General features: G+C 34.9%; 3 protein-coding genes across 6 annotated transcripts; 2 read left to right on the forward strand and 1 right to left on the reverse strand.

The window, feature by feature from the left end:
* Positions 1-607: 607 nt before the first annotated feature.
* On the reverse strand, positions 608-13,389 carry LOC136346133 (cyclic GMP-AMP synthase-like receptor). Of its 3 annotated transcripts, none has more exons than XM_066295031.1 (10): positions 13,225-13,389; positions 5,569-5,747; positions 3,264-3,413; positions 3,095-3,207; positions 2,872-3,043; positions 2,647-2,817; positions 2,435-2,587; positions 2,264-2,386; positions 2,024-2,216; positions 608-1,808 (listed from the first exon to the last, which is right to left on the reverse strand). In XM_066295031.1, exons 2-10 carry the CDS (start codon positions 5,707-5,709, stop codon positions 1,303-1,305), a joined length of 1,722 nt encoding a protein of 573 aa, XP_066151128.1. In that variant the 5' UTR covers positions 5,710-5,747; positions 13,225-13,389; the 3' UTR covers positions 608-1,302. The 3 variants fall into 3 exon arrangements, with proteins under 3 accessions (XP_066151128.1, XP_066151129.1, XP_066151130.1); XM_066295032.1 differs by lacking the exon at positions 13,225-13,389 and adding an exon at positions 9,415-9,677; XM_066295033.1 differs by lacking the exon at positions 5,569-5,747 and having other exon boundaries at positions 13,225-13,387.
* Positions 7,497-13,151, forward strand: LOC136346134 (uncharacterized). Of its 2 annotated transcripts, none has more exons than XM_066295034.1 (5): positions 7,497-8,703; positions 12,064-12,289; positions 12,345-12,513; positions 12,558-12,666; positions 12,728-13,151. In XM_066295034.1, exons 1-5 carry the CDS (start codon positions 7,674-7,676, stop codon positions 12,883-12,885), a joined length of 1,692 nt encoding a protein of 563 aa, XP_066151131.1. In that variant the 5' UTR covers positions 7,497-7,673; the 3' UTR covers positions 12,886-13,151. The 2 variants fall into 2 exon arrangements, with proteins under 2 accessions (XP_066151131.1, XP_066151133.1); XM_066295036.1 differs by having other exon boundaries at positions 12,561-12,666.
* Positions 13,390-13,563: 174 nt separating the features above from the next.
* On the forward strand, positions 13,564-15,483 carry LOC136346368 (aurora kinase C-like). The gene is made up of 4 exons (XM_066295460.1): positions 13,564-13,992; positions 14,482-14,721; positions 14,771-15,030; positions 15,086-15,483. Exons 1-4 carry the CDS (start codon positions 13,719-13,721, stop codon positions 15,374-15,376), a joined length of 1,065 nt encoding a protein of 354 aa, XP_066151557.1. The 5' UTR covers positions 13,564-13,718; the 3' UTR covers positions 15,377-15,483.
* The last annotated feature ends 19 nt before the right edge of the window (positions 15,484-15,502 follow it).

The following is a 15,502-nucleotide window of genomic DNA, read 5'->3' on the forward strand; positions in this document are numbered from 1 at the left end:
AAACTTACGGGAAAATTGTCTAGGGAAGTAATTACTGTAGTTAATAGGACAAAACTTGATCCTAAATTAACTCGTATTTGAAAATTCGAGTCGAGTATTTTTTTGGATAAGTAGGGTCACACCCATAATTTGATGGTGACGAAACCAGTAGCGTGCTGACAGGAAAATTTTATTAATACTAATTTTTGAAATAAAATTGTTTGATATAGAAAAATTGCAACTCTAGAAAATGGAATTGTACGTCTACGCATTTTTGTAAAATAGTGGCCTTGGGCGTTAAGATTTAGTAAAAAATCAGCATTTGATAGCATCGAAACCGTGAGAATGCTGAAAAGAAAATTATATGAATATCTTAATTATAAAAAGAAATGAGTGACATAAAAATATATATCTAGAAAAATCGATGTTGCACGTTTCTATTTTTGGATACTTTTAGCTAAGAATCTAAATGAAGGACTTAAGGTTTAGAGTAGGAGCGCATTGGCAAAAAAATCCATGTATCTTGAGAAAATACTTGTACTGAGCTTGAATCTTGAAGCTTAAAAATTTGACTGTTGAGAAATTATTGTTGTACTAGCAGGAAAATCATAGTCATTGAGGAAAATAATAAAATAAATAAAATTATATTAACAAAACAATAATATTGAAAAAATACTTAAGTACAATTTACAGTCGTATTGAATTAGTTATAGAAAGTTTACTTAGAATAATGTATGTAACAACTTCTAAAAAGAACTTCAAACATTTTTATTAGAAACAACAAATATTTCATTGCAAAAAAGAAGTCTCAATTACATAATTAAAACTTAATTCAAATTTCAACTGAAGCCGTTTAATCTGGCAGAATATTTCACTAAGAATAATGACACCTTGTGTAAAAAAAATTATTAAAAGCAACAATTGAAGCCACTAATTTTAGAAAGGTACTAGTTTCTATTAATATTAATAATAATTATTTAAATATTATTTTACGAAAATTAAATGTTTTTGTCATATTTAGATTTTAGTGCAAGACAAATTTTTATAAAATTTTATAATGCCATCTAAAATTTAGTATATTGTATTGATCTTTATTTGATCGATTGTGGGGTTTTGAAGGAACAATACCTCTGGTGACGAGTATTAAAATACACGTTTAACCTTTGAAAATCAAATGGTAACCTTAACCATGTTATTGAATAAAATGTATATAAATACATGTGTATATAAATGTTTTGTCTACATATGTATATAAAATATGAAAATTCTTAACAATTTGTAACAAAATGTATATTAACACTATCTGGCACAAAGTAACCTCTTTTACTGCTCCCTATCAACTTGATGAATACTCAATAAGTCTTCTATAGATTCACCGTCACGAACCTGCCCTCTCAAACTCCCATTATTAATTTTCAATGCTGTCATGCTTTTCTCCAACCTCTGAAGCCTCAAACTCATTGCTCTCCCTTCTTCAAAACTTTTCTCAAATCTATTCACTACTTTGTCCAATTTATTCTCAATTTTTTTCACATATGCAACTATCTCATTGTCTTCAGCGTTCTCCCTGGTTGTACTTTGAATCTGAACCATTTCTTTGCGATAATTGTGATTCTGCCTCTTGTCGTACGCATTCAAATATTTCTGGATATAGGCTACATCCGAGGAAGTAAAATCTAGTTGAAGCAATGGGGGTGCCGAATCGGGGGAGTCAGTGGGCAAGGATAAGTTGTCCAACGCTCTTCTGATTTTTGACTTCTGGATTCTTTTCTTCTGGTTTTTGCTCAAGGGAACGTCAAATTTTAATCTGTCAAATTCCTCGGTGGTGACTAAAATAAATATATATGTTTATCGGTTTGATCTCAATTATTTCGTTATCTCATTCAAGTTACAGATGGTGTGCAAATTGAGTGGTTTAATAACGCAACGATGTAAAGTGATGCAAATGCGATATTTTATCTATAAACTGGTTGGGTAATTCCCCTTGTTAAATCTCTGCTGGATCGTTCCTCCGAGATTACTTCGAAATGGATTATTTACTTACGGAAGTGTTTCACTACAGCATAAGGATCTATAGAGTCCTTCAGCCCTATATGTATTTCAGAAATAATTTTCTGCAGCTGATTTGCAATTCCTCGAGTAGTGGGTTCATTCATATAATTGATCAGATTGTAGCTCTCGTTCCAGTAGTACGGAATTTTCCCCTCACGAATGTGCTTTTCATATTTCTTTAACATCTAACACAAAACATGAAATATTTTCTAAGCTGCATTTTCTTACTTACATTAATAATCACAAAGATCACTGGCTGGCTCCAAAACTTTACGTCTTCTTTATCAACAGCTCGCAGAAAGATTGTTTTAATAAAATAACTAGGAATATTGTGGTTGCATCTATCCCTTAGTTTCTATAACAACAAACATATTTTCTCCAGTGTATAAATATTACAAATCACCTTCAAAATTTTTAAAGAAGGCTTTAGACATTTTTTGTCCTTGCCAATGAGCTCCCGCTCCTGCTCCTGAAAAGAGAACCTCCAATATCGCTCTAAGAGAGATTTGTCCATGGTCTCATCTCTGGGCTTCTTGGGCACCACCAGGAATGAGGACTATGTTTTCAACAAACATGAATTAAGCTTAAATTTCTATAAACTATTCGTAAAAGTACCTTTGTACTGATGAGATTTGCATGATACCCATCAGATTCCTTAGGCCAATGTTGATTACCGTCAAACCAGAAGCAAGGCACCAAATCAATGTCCAATTGAATATCGGAATTATCTGTTTCTTTGCCCGTAATTTTCAATGTGAAAGCTGGCCCTTCTTTAATCATTTTAATCTGCGAATGAACCATTCAGGACAACTTTAATTAATAGATTTAAATCCTAAATACAAAGATTTTAGTAACGTCTCCGCGCTTTCGAGGATTTAAAGTAACGTCAAGGTACGTTTCATTTCCCTTCTTTGAGAAACCATTATAAACCATGGCGAACACCCTTTCGAACCAACTTTGGACTTTAATGGTGGAGAGAAAGGTTTTTGACGCCAGTAAGGTGTCGAGATCTCTGTGAAATACTGACAATTAAGTAAAAAGACAAGAAACACTAAAAATATACTTGAATTTCTCTTGCACTTTAGCAGACTTTTGTAAAATGTTCTCCAAATTTTCCAATTTCACCTGAACAAATCCAGGTGAATCGCCGCAGATGAGTACAGGATTAACCATTTTCTGTAAGTTATACATGGTGATTGGTGGTGATAAAGTGTTTATGAAAGTCTAATTACAGGTAAAGTTAGAATTATGTCCAAGTCGTATTCGTTGGGCCTGCCCACTTTCAGTCGGTCATAATAGCTGCCCCCGTGGTATTTCGCCTTGAACAGGGCACTAAATAGAGCACTGTGATGTTTCATTCTTTCTATTATCGTTTTGATTATCTGCAAAAAAAAAGAAAATATTTATAGGGCGAAGCATAATTAAAACGTGCGGATCTCAAAAATCGTGGGGGACAATAATTTCTAGAAAATTCTTTATATTACATCTCAATATCAGTCTTACGAAACCAATCATTTCGACCGCGCATAGTGGCCAATGTGTAAAGTTGCACTAGAATTTAATGCAAAACTTCTTTAGTTTCAAATTTTGAATTTAAGGACAGTTAATTTTGATTTGTCATGAATTATAAATTGTGCAACTCTCTTGGCGTTTCATCGTTCTGTTTCTCCATCAAAGAAAATTACTTTAACTTGAAGGTCAATTTATTCAAAAATTCTTTCCTCCCAGTGAAATTAAATTACAAATTTTAAATTTGGGAACTAAGGGCATGAGGATGCGATCTGCGACCTGTCGCAAACCGAGTAGTTCTATGCGTCACGGTTTCAAAGTTAGTGCTCTACTGCTTTTTTACAAAAAATCATTGAAATTTATAGCACATTTTTTGCAATAATTAACCTCTCAAAGAAGAAATAAGTAAAACAAATTGAAACTTGGAGGCTACAGATACTTTAATATATTCTGCCAGCCGCCATAAATTGCGCAGCTCTATCTGAAAATTTGAGGTCAAGGGCACTTGAATGCAGTAGGTCAGTTGCAAATCGCGTAGCTCCATCTTCCATTGTTGCAGAGGTACAGTTCCGTTTTTCTTTCATAGAAAACCATTGAAATTTATGGAATATTTTTTCAAAAATTTGTTTCTCAAAGGAGAAATAAATGAAACAATTTGTAAATGGGAGATTAAGGACACGTTAGTGTGCTCCGCTCGCTGTGACAAATTGCGCAGCTCCATTTCCATCTCTACCATTTAAGAAAGAAATGAATTACAAATCTGGAGTGTTGAAGCTAAGGACACCTGAGCCTGATTTGACAGCTGTCACAAGTTGCGCATTTCTATTTGTCCTTGTTCCAGAGGTGGAACTATGATATAGTCCTGTTTTTATACCAAGCAAAATCACTGTAAATTAAATCACAAAATTTTCAAAAACTCTATAGAGGAAATAAATGAAATTTTTGAAAATTGAAGGTGAAGGACAGTTGAGTATTTTCCGTCCGCTATCATATATTGCGTAAATCCGTCTTTGTTTCGAACGTTACAGTATTGTTTCACTATGACTACAACACCTCGATCAAATGTAGTATGTGGATATTGCATAACCTTCACCGGAGATGGAAGAGTCGGACAGGTTCGAAGCCTTTAAAGGGAGCACTCGATGCTTGTATTTCGATAAAGCCTCAAATTGTGTATTAGCAACTTAAGGCGGCATATTTTAAAGATGCTTGATCAAACATCTAGGAATCTAAAGAGGACAAAGTGACGTGTTCCACCCCTCCCTGCCGATTTAGCCGGTGCTTTCGGGAACTAGTACTTCTGAAGGGGGGTAGAGCTTCGCTTTCTAGACACCTTGTGCCTAAACATAGGGGTTAAAAATCGAACGTTTTCTTTCGGACCTTGGATGATTTCTTTAAGGAAGCACTGCCGCTCGATTTTGGCGGTCAACAGCCGCGTGCCCTAATGGCAAATTTCGATTTAAAAATTTTTGCAAGTGAATCAACGAATGTTAGTGAAGAGATACTCGCTTTGGTAACACATTTTTAACGCATATTCATTCCCGACAATTATTTCACTATTGATCAAAGTGAAATTTCATTTATGTCACAGAACCGAGAACTGTGGATGTTCTAAGCAGACATCACCTGATGAAATTGGGTACTACGAGGCAGTATGGGAAAATGTTGCTTGAGGTCAGCGCATGGGTCTACTCTAACACTTACGACAAGAAGCCTTCTAACAAAAATTCTCAAATAGAAATTAAGGCGAAAGAAGAGGAGATTGAATTGTTTTGCTTAAAAAATTAGAGGTATAATGAAAAATAGATTATATCTCCAGAATAAATTTTGATTTATACATATAAATTTTGCTCTCAAACTATCACCAGCACATAGTTTTGGCAAGATATCAAATACAAGGAAAAACCCTACGTAAATGGCTTAACATAGTTACAACCAGAGTGAACACCCACTTCTTTAAGCAAAAACAGTAGCTAAGTTTGGCAATATTAAGTGTCTTCAGTAATTTTTTTAAATAATTTTACTTACTGTATTCAAGATGATATTGTTCCTCTGTTTTTCTTTCTTGGGCAAAGCTATGAATTTGCCATTAATATAGTTGACCATGTTTTCTATACAAGCGTAGAGCTTTTTTTCATCGTTGGATATCATGGTATAGTTGTTATCCATCTGGAAACGTTGGCTTCAATAGGCGGGTAGGTCCTTGCCTATTGAATGGAAATACAACTTTTATACTGTGGGATAAAAGATATGGTCAGGTTTGATTAATATTATTTTAACCGCCATTGTAGAAGTAATATTTTTGAAGGTTACAGATACTGAATCTTTTTATGATCAAAATCTCCATGATGTGCATATTTCTTTGGGAAAACACATTAATTTAAAAATAATAATTGATGTACGCCACCGAATTGGTATAAAAATTATTGCTTTAATTATGTCCTTCATTTCGGGAGATTATACTTTCCATTTAATAATAAAACAGTTATGTATGAGTAAGGGGTGAACTGATGCCAAAATTCTAAAAGGTTTTATAGGTTGTTTTTTTAACACGTCAATTTAACATAATCGATGTACACTAGTGACTTTTTATAATAAAATTGCTTTGTGTCCCTAAATTCTAAAAATTTTGAGTATGATCAATAATAAGGCACTGATGACGAGAAAAAGAAACAGTGAAAAATAAATTCTTAATGCGGAAGTCTTCACAGATTTCTTTAAAATTATCATGTGATTCCTATATTAAAATTGGATGTCTCAATCAACATTTTGTATAATTGGAAATACAAAAGTTGATTGACTTTAAAATAGGTCCCGAAACTATAGTAAAATATCTTGGAACAATCTATTGATAAATCATTAAAATGAAATCATGTGCTTAGCAGAAGTTGCTACTGATTTCTACAGAGTTCAAATCCCCCAAAATACTTTTACCAACTCAGGAAATTTTTAGAGGGATTAGGGAATTTACGGCTGTGCTATTATGGATAAATAAAATTGGGGAGCAAAACTCCAACAAAAATAACCTAAAATTTAAAAAATATATTTAATTTCTCTACGCCCCTAACTCTAAAGGGCTTGAAAACACGAAAATACTGATATGAATAATTTTTATTCAGTTGTGAAGTATGGGGACGTGTAATAAAGAAATTTAAGGAGCAAAAATTTATAGAAGAAACCAAGCAACTCTGCAAAAAATTAAAACTGCTTCAGATCGATGACTTTTTATGTAGTTCTACAGGGTAAAACTTATAATAATCTCAAGTTAACTTCAGAATAAACAGAAGTATCCAAGTCAGATATCCACGTATTGCAATAGGTATGTGGAAAAAGTAATGAAATAAAAAAGTTATTTACTGGTGGAATCTCGATACTCCAATGATTTTTATGGAGAAGCTTGAACATTTTTCTCCATAAATTGGATATACATTTTTGCCTTTAATTGTCGAAAAAAAACCTATTTAACAGCCTAAAAGCTATTTTTAATCATCTATAGGTTTTGATTAAATCCTGTTTGGCCCTAAAATCAAATCCTGCCTCTACTCTATAATTTCAAACTCCTCTATCTTTATTCATATCACCGAAAGGCGGCGTTAAATCCGCAAAGAGAGGCATATCTACGAGCCGGTAAATCACCCCCAAAGAGACCATTTAATTCAAGAAGGTCTTCTTATTTCATTCTATTAATCTCGAGGGTCGTCTGCTACTGAAAGACAGATGCTTTATTTCCGTTTTATTAACCTCCCGATGGAACGTCTTTTTCATTTATTAGTCCAAACAGCTCCAATCTGGAGCAGAGGATGACCTACAAGGGCCTGGCTACGACATAGTATTAAAGCGTGCGAAAATAAATCAAAAATAGTAGGAAGTAGAAGGAAAGTTAGTAATAATCGATAATAAATGATGTCGAGCGATGGAAAACATGTGGCGGTTTCAGTCAAAGTTTTGTAAGCGGAGGGTGAACTACACATTATTGTTTATCGGGGGTGGAATTAGTGCGCCGTTGCCAACCAAACAACGAGACATCCGAAGGGGTAAAGAAATAGCAGTTTAGGAGCACTCTGTCTAGCAACTAGGTCCGAACTTTCCACCCTCATGCGTAAAACAGACTCGTAGGGGCTCTTGACATCATCATGGCAATGACCAGAAAACTCCCCAACTTCCGCCAATTTTCCCTCATTGCAGAATCTCCGCGGCAGAAGAGGAAACCCCTTTTGAAGAAGCAATTCTCGGAAGATATTCCCGATTTTAAAGATCCGTGGTTCGACAAAAAGGTACCACCAGTGAAGCTTGCTTGGGGGTGTGAGGAGGATGCTGCAAAATTAAATGAGGAGGTAATAATCAAGAAATGTAATCGGGAAATTAAGAGGAGTGGAAGTGGGAAACTGACCAGACATGCATCATTGGAGAAAGACTCTATTTTAAACTCAAAACAGGAGCTTCTGGGCAATAAAGAAAACGAGAAATTAATAGAAGCGAAGCCCAATTTGAAGATCTTTCTAGCGCACAATATCTCAGATTCTACAAATAGTGAGGAAAACTTGAAGATCCCTCAACCCAAATACCTACAACCAATGCTCAACACTGCAAACGCTCAACTGAAAATTAAGAAAAGCACCATGAAGAAACCTTTAGATTCCCCTAAAGCTGTAGATCAAAAAAGGCCCAATTTAGGCAACAAAACCAACACGATAGTGGTAGTACCTCTAATCGAGAACAGCCCTAGGAATGCAGAAGATTCATCAAGCATCAACGTAGTCATTCGCCCCATGACAGCTCAATCTAGAAGAGAAAAATTCCAGAAACGTACCAATTCAGCCTTCAATGGCAACACTTCCAAAGAGCCCTCAATACCCTTCAGGCCACCGTTAGTTAGGTCTTCTTCGGCTCCGTCAATCAAACCAGAAAAGGGCAAATTTGTGGCTACAAAACGAAGACTAAAAGGGAAGAAGTTACATCACTCCCCGAATCTCGAAATTGCCGAATGGAAGAATGCTCATTCCGGGGTTGAGGTTGAAACCATGGTGTCGCTGATCAGCCCCAGTGGCAGTGAGGATGAAGAGGATATTGAGGAGGCACGCCCGAAGTCTGCCCTTAAGGGAGGAGGCAAAGAGGAGACGCACAGCAGTAGAGAGGTGTCGCTAAGGAAAACTGTTAAATCTGGTAAGTAGTCATTTATAAAAAAAAAACTGAATCGCGTGCCTTTCTGGTGTCCTTAAACTGTCGCAGAAATTCGTGCCAGTGCCCCGCAAAAAAATTTAACCAATAAATAAAAGAATAGAGGCTCTAAATTAATGATAGAGGCCTTGAGTTAATACAAGTAGACTATAATACACAATTAAAATTTCCGCCCCATTCGCGCCTATAAGTTCATAATTTTGAGTATAAATTACGGCTATTGTTGAGTATTGAAAAGACTGTTTGTAAGTAAAGGTCAAATCGCGATTTTTACCCTCAAATGCATCAATTGTAACATAATGATCGTTTAAACGGGTTATAAATATACATGAAATTGAAGCATTGGAAATGAGCTTCAGTTGTGAAATTCAGTAAAACCAATTTTACCATATCGAAGAGTTTCAAAATTTGGATTTATCAAAGGGCTCATAACTTCATTTAAAGCTGCGAAATCAACTAAATTTATTAACAATGACGGAAATTGCACTTTCAAACTTCAAACTATGGAATCGCGTGTCTAAATTTCCTGCTTACAGCTTTGGGATCATTTTCCCTCAAAATTCGCCACCTTATGACTAATCGCAAGCATGAAAGATTAATTATTATTGAGCTTTGTGAATTTCAGTACGAAAAATATTTCTTTTTTGCGAGTACTAAAATTCACGTCACACGGAAAAAATGAGGGTGAAAACCTACCTCACTGAAGAGCGAAATTGAAACGATCTAGATCCTGAAATATCACTTACAAAGGAATGATGTACGAAGTATTTTGTGTTAAGAGTGTTTTATAAAATGGGAATTTTATGATTGGCCGAGAGACCACCGCACGGATCACGAAAATATCTAGTGAAATTTCGAAAACGATCACAAAACTTGAATCGAAAAGTTGAAAATCTAAAATGTATTGATGCTACACCAAGGAATTTTTTATATGCAAGTACGCTCCGGTGTATAGGACAAACTGAAACAGTTTATTCAATACATTTAAGATCGATTATCGGAAAATTTGTGATTTCAGATAATCCGAAGGCAGTGGCGTTCACGTGACGAAATCATCCTTGAAAATGTATTTGATAATTCTCTCACAAGTTACTTGCAAAAATACTGTTTCTATGCCAATAAATTGGTAATCATTAGCATTACTTCATTCAATTTGGTATTTCCTGGGTCGAAGTTAGAAAAAGAGGCGTGTGTGACATAAAATGCATCATTCGCGATCACTATGTCTAATTGCTGTAGGTAGCCCTAAATTCCTGACGCTCAGCATTATTTTGAAAAGAAAAACAGTGACTTCCACTGCAAATTAAAATTTGGAAAAAGAACATTTGAAAAATTGCTAAAACGACAAAAGCGTCCAAGAACAAAATTATGAACATTCGGATGTGCAGCCCCCATGTTTCTACGTTAAAGGCAGTGGTTTAGATTCCTCCACCAAGTTTATTCGAATTTAGAGAATAAATTAACGATAAGTCAGAGATATATAGAGCGTGGATTTCTTAGCAAAACCTATAAAATGTAATCACAATTTCTTTAGAAAATTGGTATTATCTTCTGCTGATGTTACAACTATTTCCTTTTGTTTGAGGAAACAGCATTAACACTCAGGTGAAGAAACTTTGATACTTTATGTCGGAAAGTTTCATATAAAATAGAAAAACGCAGAGGTGGGTACATGGAACATAATAAACCCTTTATCCACTTTTCGTAAATCTTTTTTGGACATTCTGCTGATTAATTCGAAGAATCCTGTCGCTTCTCTAATCTGTTTCCAAAACAAGGACTCTATTTGGAAAATTTAAAGAATGGATTCGTGAAGACCCAGAGGCGTGCACAGCACGAAATGTCCCCTCATTCAATTTCCCCAATTTCAACGTTAAAATAAAATTTCAATGAGAAATTATAAACATTCTATTGCTTTACTGATGTTTCTCAAAAACAAAGACAGTACCTTGATTTCCTCCTTCAAGTTTACGAAAATTACATTAATTAGTTAATTAAATTTAAGGAGTACGCTTCATTAAACTGACACTTATCCAATTTATTCATTTTAAAACAAATATTCCGGCGAAAAATTGTAAAATGTTGGTTCTCCACCAATGTGTTTGTAAAACACAATACTGCTGGCCTCAATTATGATGTGAAATTTGAGAAACCTAAAGAAACAATTAACGAAAAACCAAAATAAAGAAGTTTCTCTTGGATCGATTAGAATAGATGAACGAGCATAACCCCCTGCCAAATTTGGGATTCCAAGGGATATTTAACCCGAACATTAAGTAAAGCCTAAAAGTTCGATTCCGCTCTCTGAGGAAACTTGTCGATTTTAGATTTAATGAGAACGATTTACGATATAATTTTTACTGTTGAGGAAACTGGAAGGAAGTAATGAAATAATCATTTACAAACATTCAATAGGGAATCGGCTCTATTAAAAACAGTTTGGGATGATATTCAAGAAATCTCTGATGGAAACTCCATGAAGCTTCTCGGATCATTCACAAAATTGCCTAATTAATTAATGGCCAGCTTTTGACAATATTACCGATAACATGTAAAGAAATTAAAAATTGATCTCTTTCAAATCAAATCGTTTCAAAAATTATAAAAAAATCCTTCAACAATGGAAAACGTTTTGCGACTGCCACCGCCGTAAATCTTTTTTCGTACGATAATGGAACCAATAAAAAGGAATTTTGTGCTTTGTAATCACGAACTATGAAATCGACGACCTAGCCCTTCAACTTTTATCGATCCGAAACAGTCCAATATTTTATTTTATTAAAAGGTATCGGCAAACATTTGTCTACCTACCCGAAAGCCATTATTTGCCCTTTTCAAACAAAACCAAAGTTAAAATGAAGCAACTTAGGACGGTCGATGCGAACTTTTTCCACTCGGAAAGTTTCCCATTGAACTTCCGAGACTCAAATAACGTTCCCGGCTAAAAACCCTTATCAAGGTAGTCAATTATACGTGAGCCTCTATCAGATCCCGATATTCGTTTTCTTGGAGCTATCGAAGGTCAAACACCCTATGGCGTGACCCGGAGAGGGAGTTACTTCAATTAAACTACGGCAATTAAGGGAGAAACCTAAGTTTTCGAATTATTGCGCCTTGTTCCGTTCGGAGCGGGAATTATTTAACTTCCCAAACGAAGAGTCAAAAGACTGATTGGCATTTCCGAAAACTTGATGATGGTTGCACCGTTACGAAACTCCTTTAAGTCACTCCCTAGAAATGAAATCACGAAGCTACATTTCTAAGCCGGTGACCTTCCCTTGAGTTCCAATACATCGACCCCTACATGAAGTGACACGCATAATAATTCAGATAATAAATTTTTAGTTTCCTTTCAACAGTCGAGCATCCATGCAGTGCGGAGCTTTTCTGCTAGCTTCCCCGCTCGCAGAGGCTCTATGGGTACTGCTTTAACTTTACCTTTAAAAACCAAACAGAGTAACGCAGGAAAGTCTCAGGAGAAACGAGGGACCAATCCTGGATCTCCTGATGCAGATGAGAGGGTGGCTAAGAGACGCCTCTTGCGCAACAACACTGAGGGTCTGAAGCACAGGTAACTAACGTTAAAGCACAGATCAAATAACTAACTGCTTATTTGGGTTCAACAGCTCAGCAGCCGCACATGAAATAGAACCAGTTAAAGTTGATGAAAAGAGGACAATTTCCATAGACATACACAGCAAGGGGGGCCGTGCGAGTGAGGAGTTGCAAGCTTCAATAAAGTTGGATCTTCAAGAGAACAAGGGATTAATGCCTGTGCTTGACTTGAAAGAAAAGGTTAGTCTAAGTTTTTTTTTGCTAAGTTCAATGAATTTTATTAGCAGAGAGAAGAAATTGACTTTAAAGAGGAGAAACCCAGTGATGAACCCACATGTGACACTCCAAAAGAGAAGCAATGCTGGGAAATGTACTGCAAAATGACTGGAAAAGGTTCTAACAGCAAGTAATTTGCTCTGAATGAAAAATGTTTATTAAATTATTAAATTTTCAGGTATTAATGTATCTTATGATACAATTCTACGAGGAATGCTCACTCCAACTGAATATAGAATAAGACGAACAACTTCTATTGCTGAAGAAATGCATATGATGTTAAACCCACCAACTGATGAAGATAAGGATGACGAGGATCCTCTTAAAACCTTGTAATAAGCAACTTATTGATTCAATTTATTGTCCTAATCATTTGGGGATCTCTTTATCTCATATCTTTATATGAATGTTTGAGATATTATGTTGGTTTGATTAGATATATAAAATAGAAACAGGAATGTTAGTCTTGAAGTATTTAAGAGTTTTAAATTATTAGAATTTTTTATTTCTTGAAGATTTGAAATTTAAGAATTTAAAATTTGAAAATAAAGTTTTCCTGGGAGGTTTTACAGCTAGGCAACCAAAAATGCATTCGGACACAAGGCGGCTAATACCCTAACCTAGCTAAAACAATATAAAGTTAGATCTAATACTTAAATTATCGAATATTCTTACCTTCAAAATTTTGAGTAATTACACTAACAGGAAAAAACAGGAGAAGACATAATCAATTAGGTATTGTTTATTACTCGGCACTCATCAAAAATATAAACATTACAAACGTCGCCCTCTTCCAGAAACTTATGCAACCACAAAATCGAGAAAAGCTAATCTAAATTGTAGAGGTTTTAAAAGAGAGAATGAGTGATGACGGACACAATGCATATAAGAGAGATAGATATTGCCGGAATGATTTTATCCTTAACAACTCTACTTCTCTCTCACTCATGACATATGTATAGAGGTAATAAAATCTAGGAACTTTTAATTCATATCTAGGGAATTTTGAACCGATTGGTAATGAAATAAAAACCGTTGCCCTTTTTCTGACGTTGATGATTTTCAAATGCCCGTGTTTTAATTTTCAATTAAAAATCTTCATAAAGCCCTTAAAAGGCCAATAATTTTACCTCCAAAACCGTTCTTATCCCAACGGAACCTTCCTAGCAATGGCCAGTAAACCGCGAGTCCTAAAAACTGGCACTGAAAACATACCAAACAAGGAAAACCAAGTTATCAAATGTGTGCAAAACACTGAAAATTCTTCACAGAAAGATTGCAAGACAAGTTGTTCGAATGTTCTGGCTCCTGCGGACGATAATAAATCTACCAGTCGGGTACAAGACAAGGCAGGTACGTTGAATTCTAAAGAACCGTTGGATGAAGGAGCTGCAACAAAGACTGAGGAGAAGTTGAAGTGGACTTTAAATGATTTTGATATAGGTGAGTAGGTGAGTCTCAATTGCGTAATCTTAACAAAACCCTCTTTTTGTTGTATAGAATAAGTAAATAGTTTTTTCCATAACAATTGATCTGTGAATATACTTTGTAAATCTTATTTATAACTAGCAGTATTCAAGCCTCATTGGCAGACCGGTCAGATAGCACATCCTATTGTGTTTCATTATTACTCTTCCAGTAAGTATTTTCTATAAAAAAAATGGTTGAATTTGCAGTACACATTTCTCATAAAAGAATAGTTGATTCAAGAATTGACCTGCAAATAAAGTGTAATGTAATATCCTATCTTTTTTAAATTTTCCATCATATTCTATATGATTTAGGGTTTTTTTTGTGGGAGTTTGTCCTCATAGTTTATGTTTAAGTAATAAGCAATAAACATTGATGGATCTATCAGTTCTCTTATTTTGTCATACAGATAATTAACTATTAATTTCCTCCTTTTAATTGTTTTGCTTTTTGTCCTCATAGGTAAACCATTAGGAAAAGGAAAATTTGGAAATGTATATTTGGCCAGAGAGAGAAAGTCTAAATTCATAGTAGCACTAAAAGTCTTATTCAAAAGTGCCATCAAAGAATGTAATAATGAGCATCAAGTGAGGCGTGAAGTAGAAATTCAAAGCCATTTAAGACACCCAAATATACTGCGCATGTATGGCTATTTTCATGATGAAACTCGAGTTTATTTGATCTTAGAATATGCTCCTAAAGGTGTAAATAACTTGAAATTCCCTTCAATATTTTTAACAAACAATTTTAGGGGCAGTTTATGTAGCCTTAATGAAACTTCCTGAAAAAAGGTTTCCTGAAGAAGTGTGTGCTAATTATATAGCCCAAATTGCAGATGCTTTGAGGTATTGTCACAAAAGGAAAGTGATTCATAGAGATATTAAACCTGAAAACTTACTGTTTGGTGCTAAGGGGGAGATTAAAATTGCAGATTTTGGATGGTCTGTGCATGCCCCCAGTTCCAGGCGCACAACTTTATGTGGCACCTTAGATTACTTACCTCCAGAAATGGTAATTTTTACGTTGTTTTCACTGAAATTTCATCTGAATACTGAATTTGTTGCAGATAACAGGTAAAGCACATGATGAAAAGGTTGATTTATGGGCTTTGGGAGTATTATGTTATGAGTTTTTAACTGGGAAGCCTCCATTCGAGGCCAAAGAGTATAGTGAAACATATAAGAAAATTAGCAAAGCAATTTTCACTTTTCAACCCCATATTTCTGAGGGAGCTCGTGATTTAATAAAGAAACTATTAGTTGTGCAGCCAGAATATAGGCTGAGTTTGGAGGGTGTTCTTTCACATCCCTGGGTTTTACAACACCTCCACAAGACACAGGACGAAGCCTGTACCTGATATTTAACATTTGTGATATGCATTAAATTAAGTAATTATTTTGTAACATGTACTACGATTTTTTTGAATTGCTTTTTGTTAGTCAATAATAAATTTTTATAACAGTACATTTCGTAGTTGAATGAA

This window comes from Euwallacea fornicatus, chromosome 22, assembly GCF_040115645.1.
Source record: "Euwallacea fornicatus isolate EFF26 chromosome 22, ASM4011564v1, whole genome shotgun sequence".
Taxonomy (NCBI): Eukaryota; Metazoa; Arthropoda; class Insecta; order Coleoptera; family Curculionidae; genus Euwallacea; species Euwallacea fornicatus.

Bases quoted from the DNA above. Each gene is read 5' to 3' on its own strand.
- LOC136346133 (XM_066295031.1), bottom strand. From the start codon at position 5,709: ATGGATAACAACTATACCATGATATCCAACGATGAAAAAAAGCTCTAC. The intron at 3,044-3,094 runs GTATATTTTTAG...AGTATTTCACAG, and splicing joins AAAGTGCAAGAGAAATTCAA to AGATCTCGACACCTTACTGG. The intron at 2,818-2,871 runs GTATTTAGGATT...GTTCATTCGCAG, and splicing joins GAGACGTTACTAAAATCTTT to ATTAAAATGATTAAAGAAGG.
- LOC136346134 (XM_066295034.1), top strand. From the start codon at position 7,674: ATGGCAATGACCAGAAAACTCCCCAACTTCCGCCAATTTTCCCTCATT. The intron at 8,704-12,063 runs GTAAGTAGTCAT...ATAAATTTTTAG, and splicing joins AAGGAAAACTGTTAAATCTG to TTTCCTTTCAACAGTCGAGC. The intron at 12,667-12,727 runs GTTCTAACAGCA...TTAAATTTTCAG, and splicing joins CTGCAAAATGACTGGAAAAG to GTATTAATGTATCTTATGAT.
- LOC136346368 (XM_066295460.1), top strand. From the start codon at position 13,719: ATGGCCAGTAAACCGCGAGTCCTAAAAACTGGCACTGAAAACATACCA. The intron at 14,722-14,770 runs GTGTAAATAACT...AAACAATTTTAG, and splicing joins CTTAGAATATGCTCCTAAAG to GGGCAGTTTATGTAGCCTTA. The intron at 15,031-15,085 runs GTAATTTTTACG...AATTTGTTGCAG, and splicing joins ATTACTTACCTCCAGAAATG to ATAACAGGTAAAGCACATGA.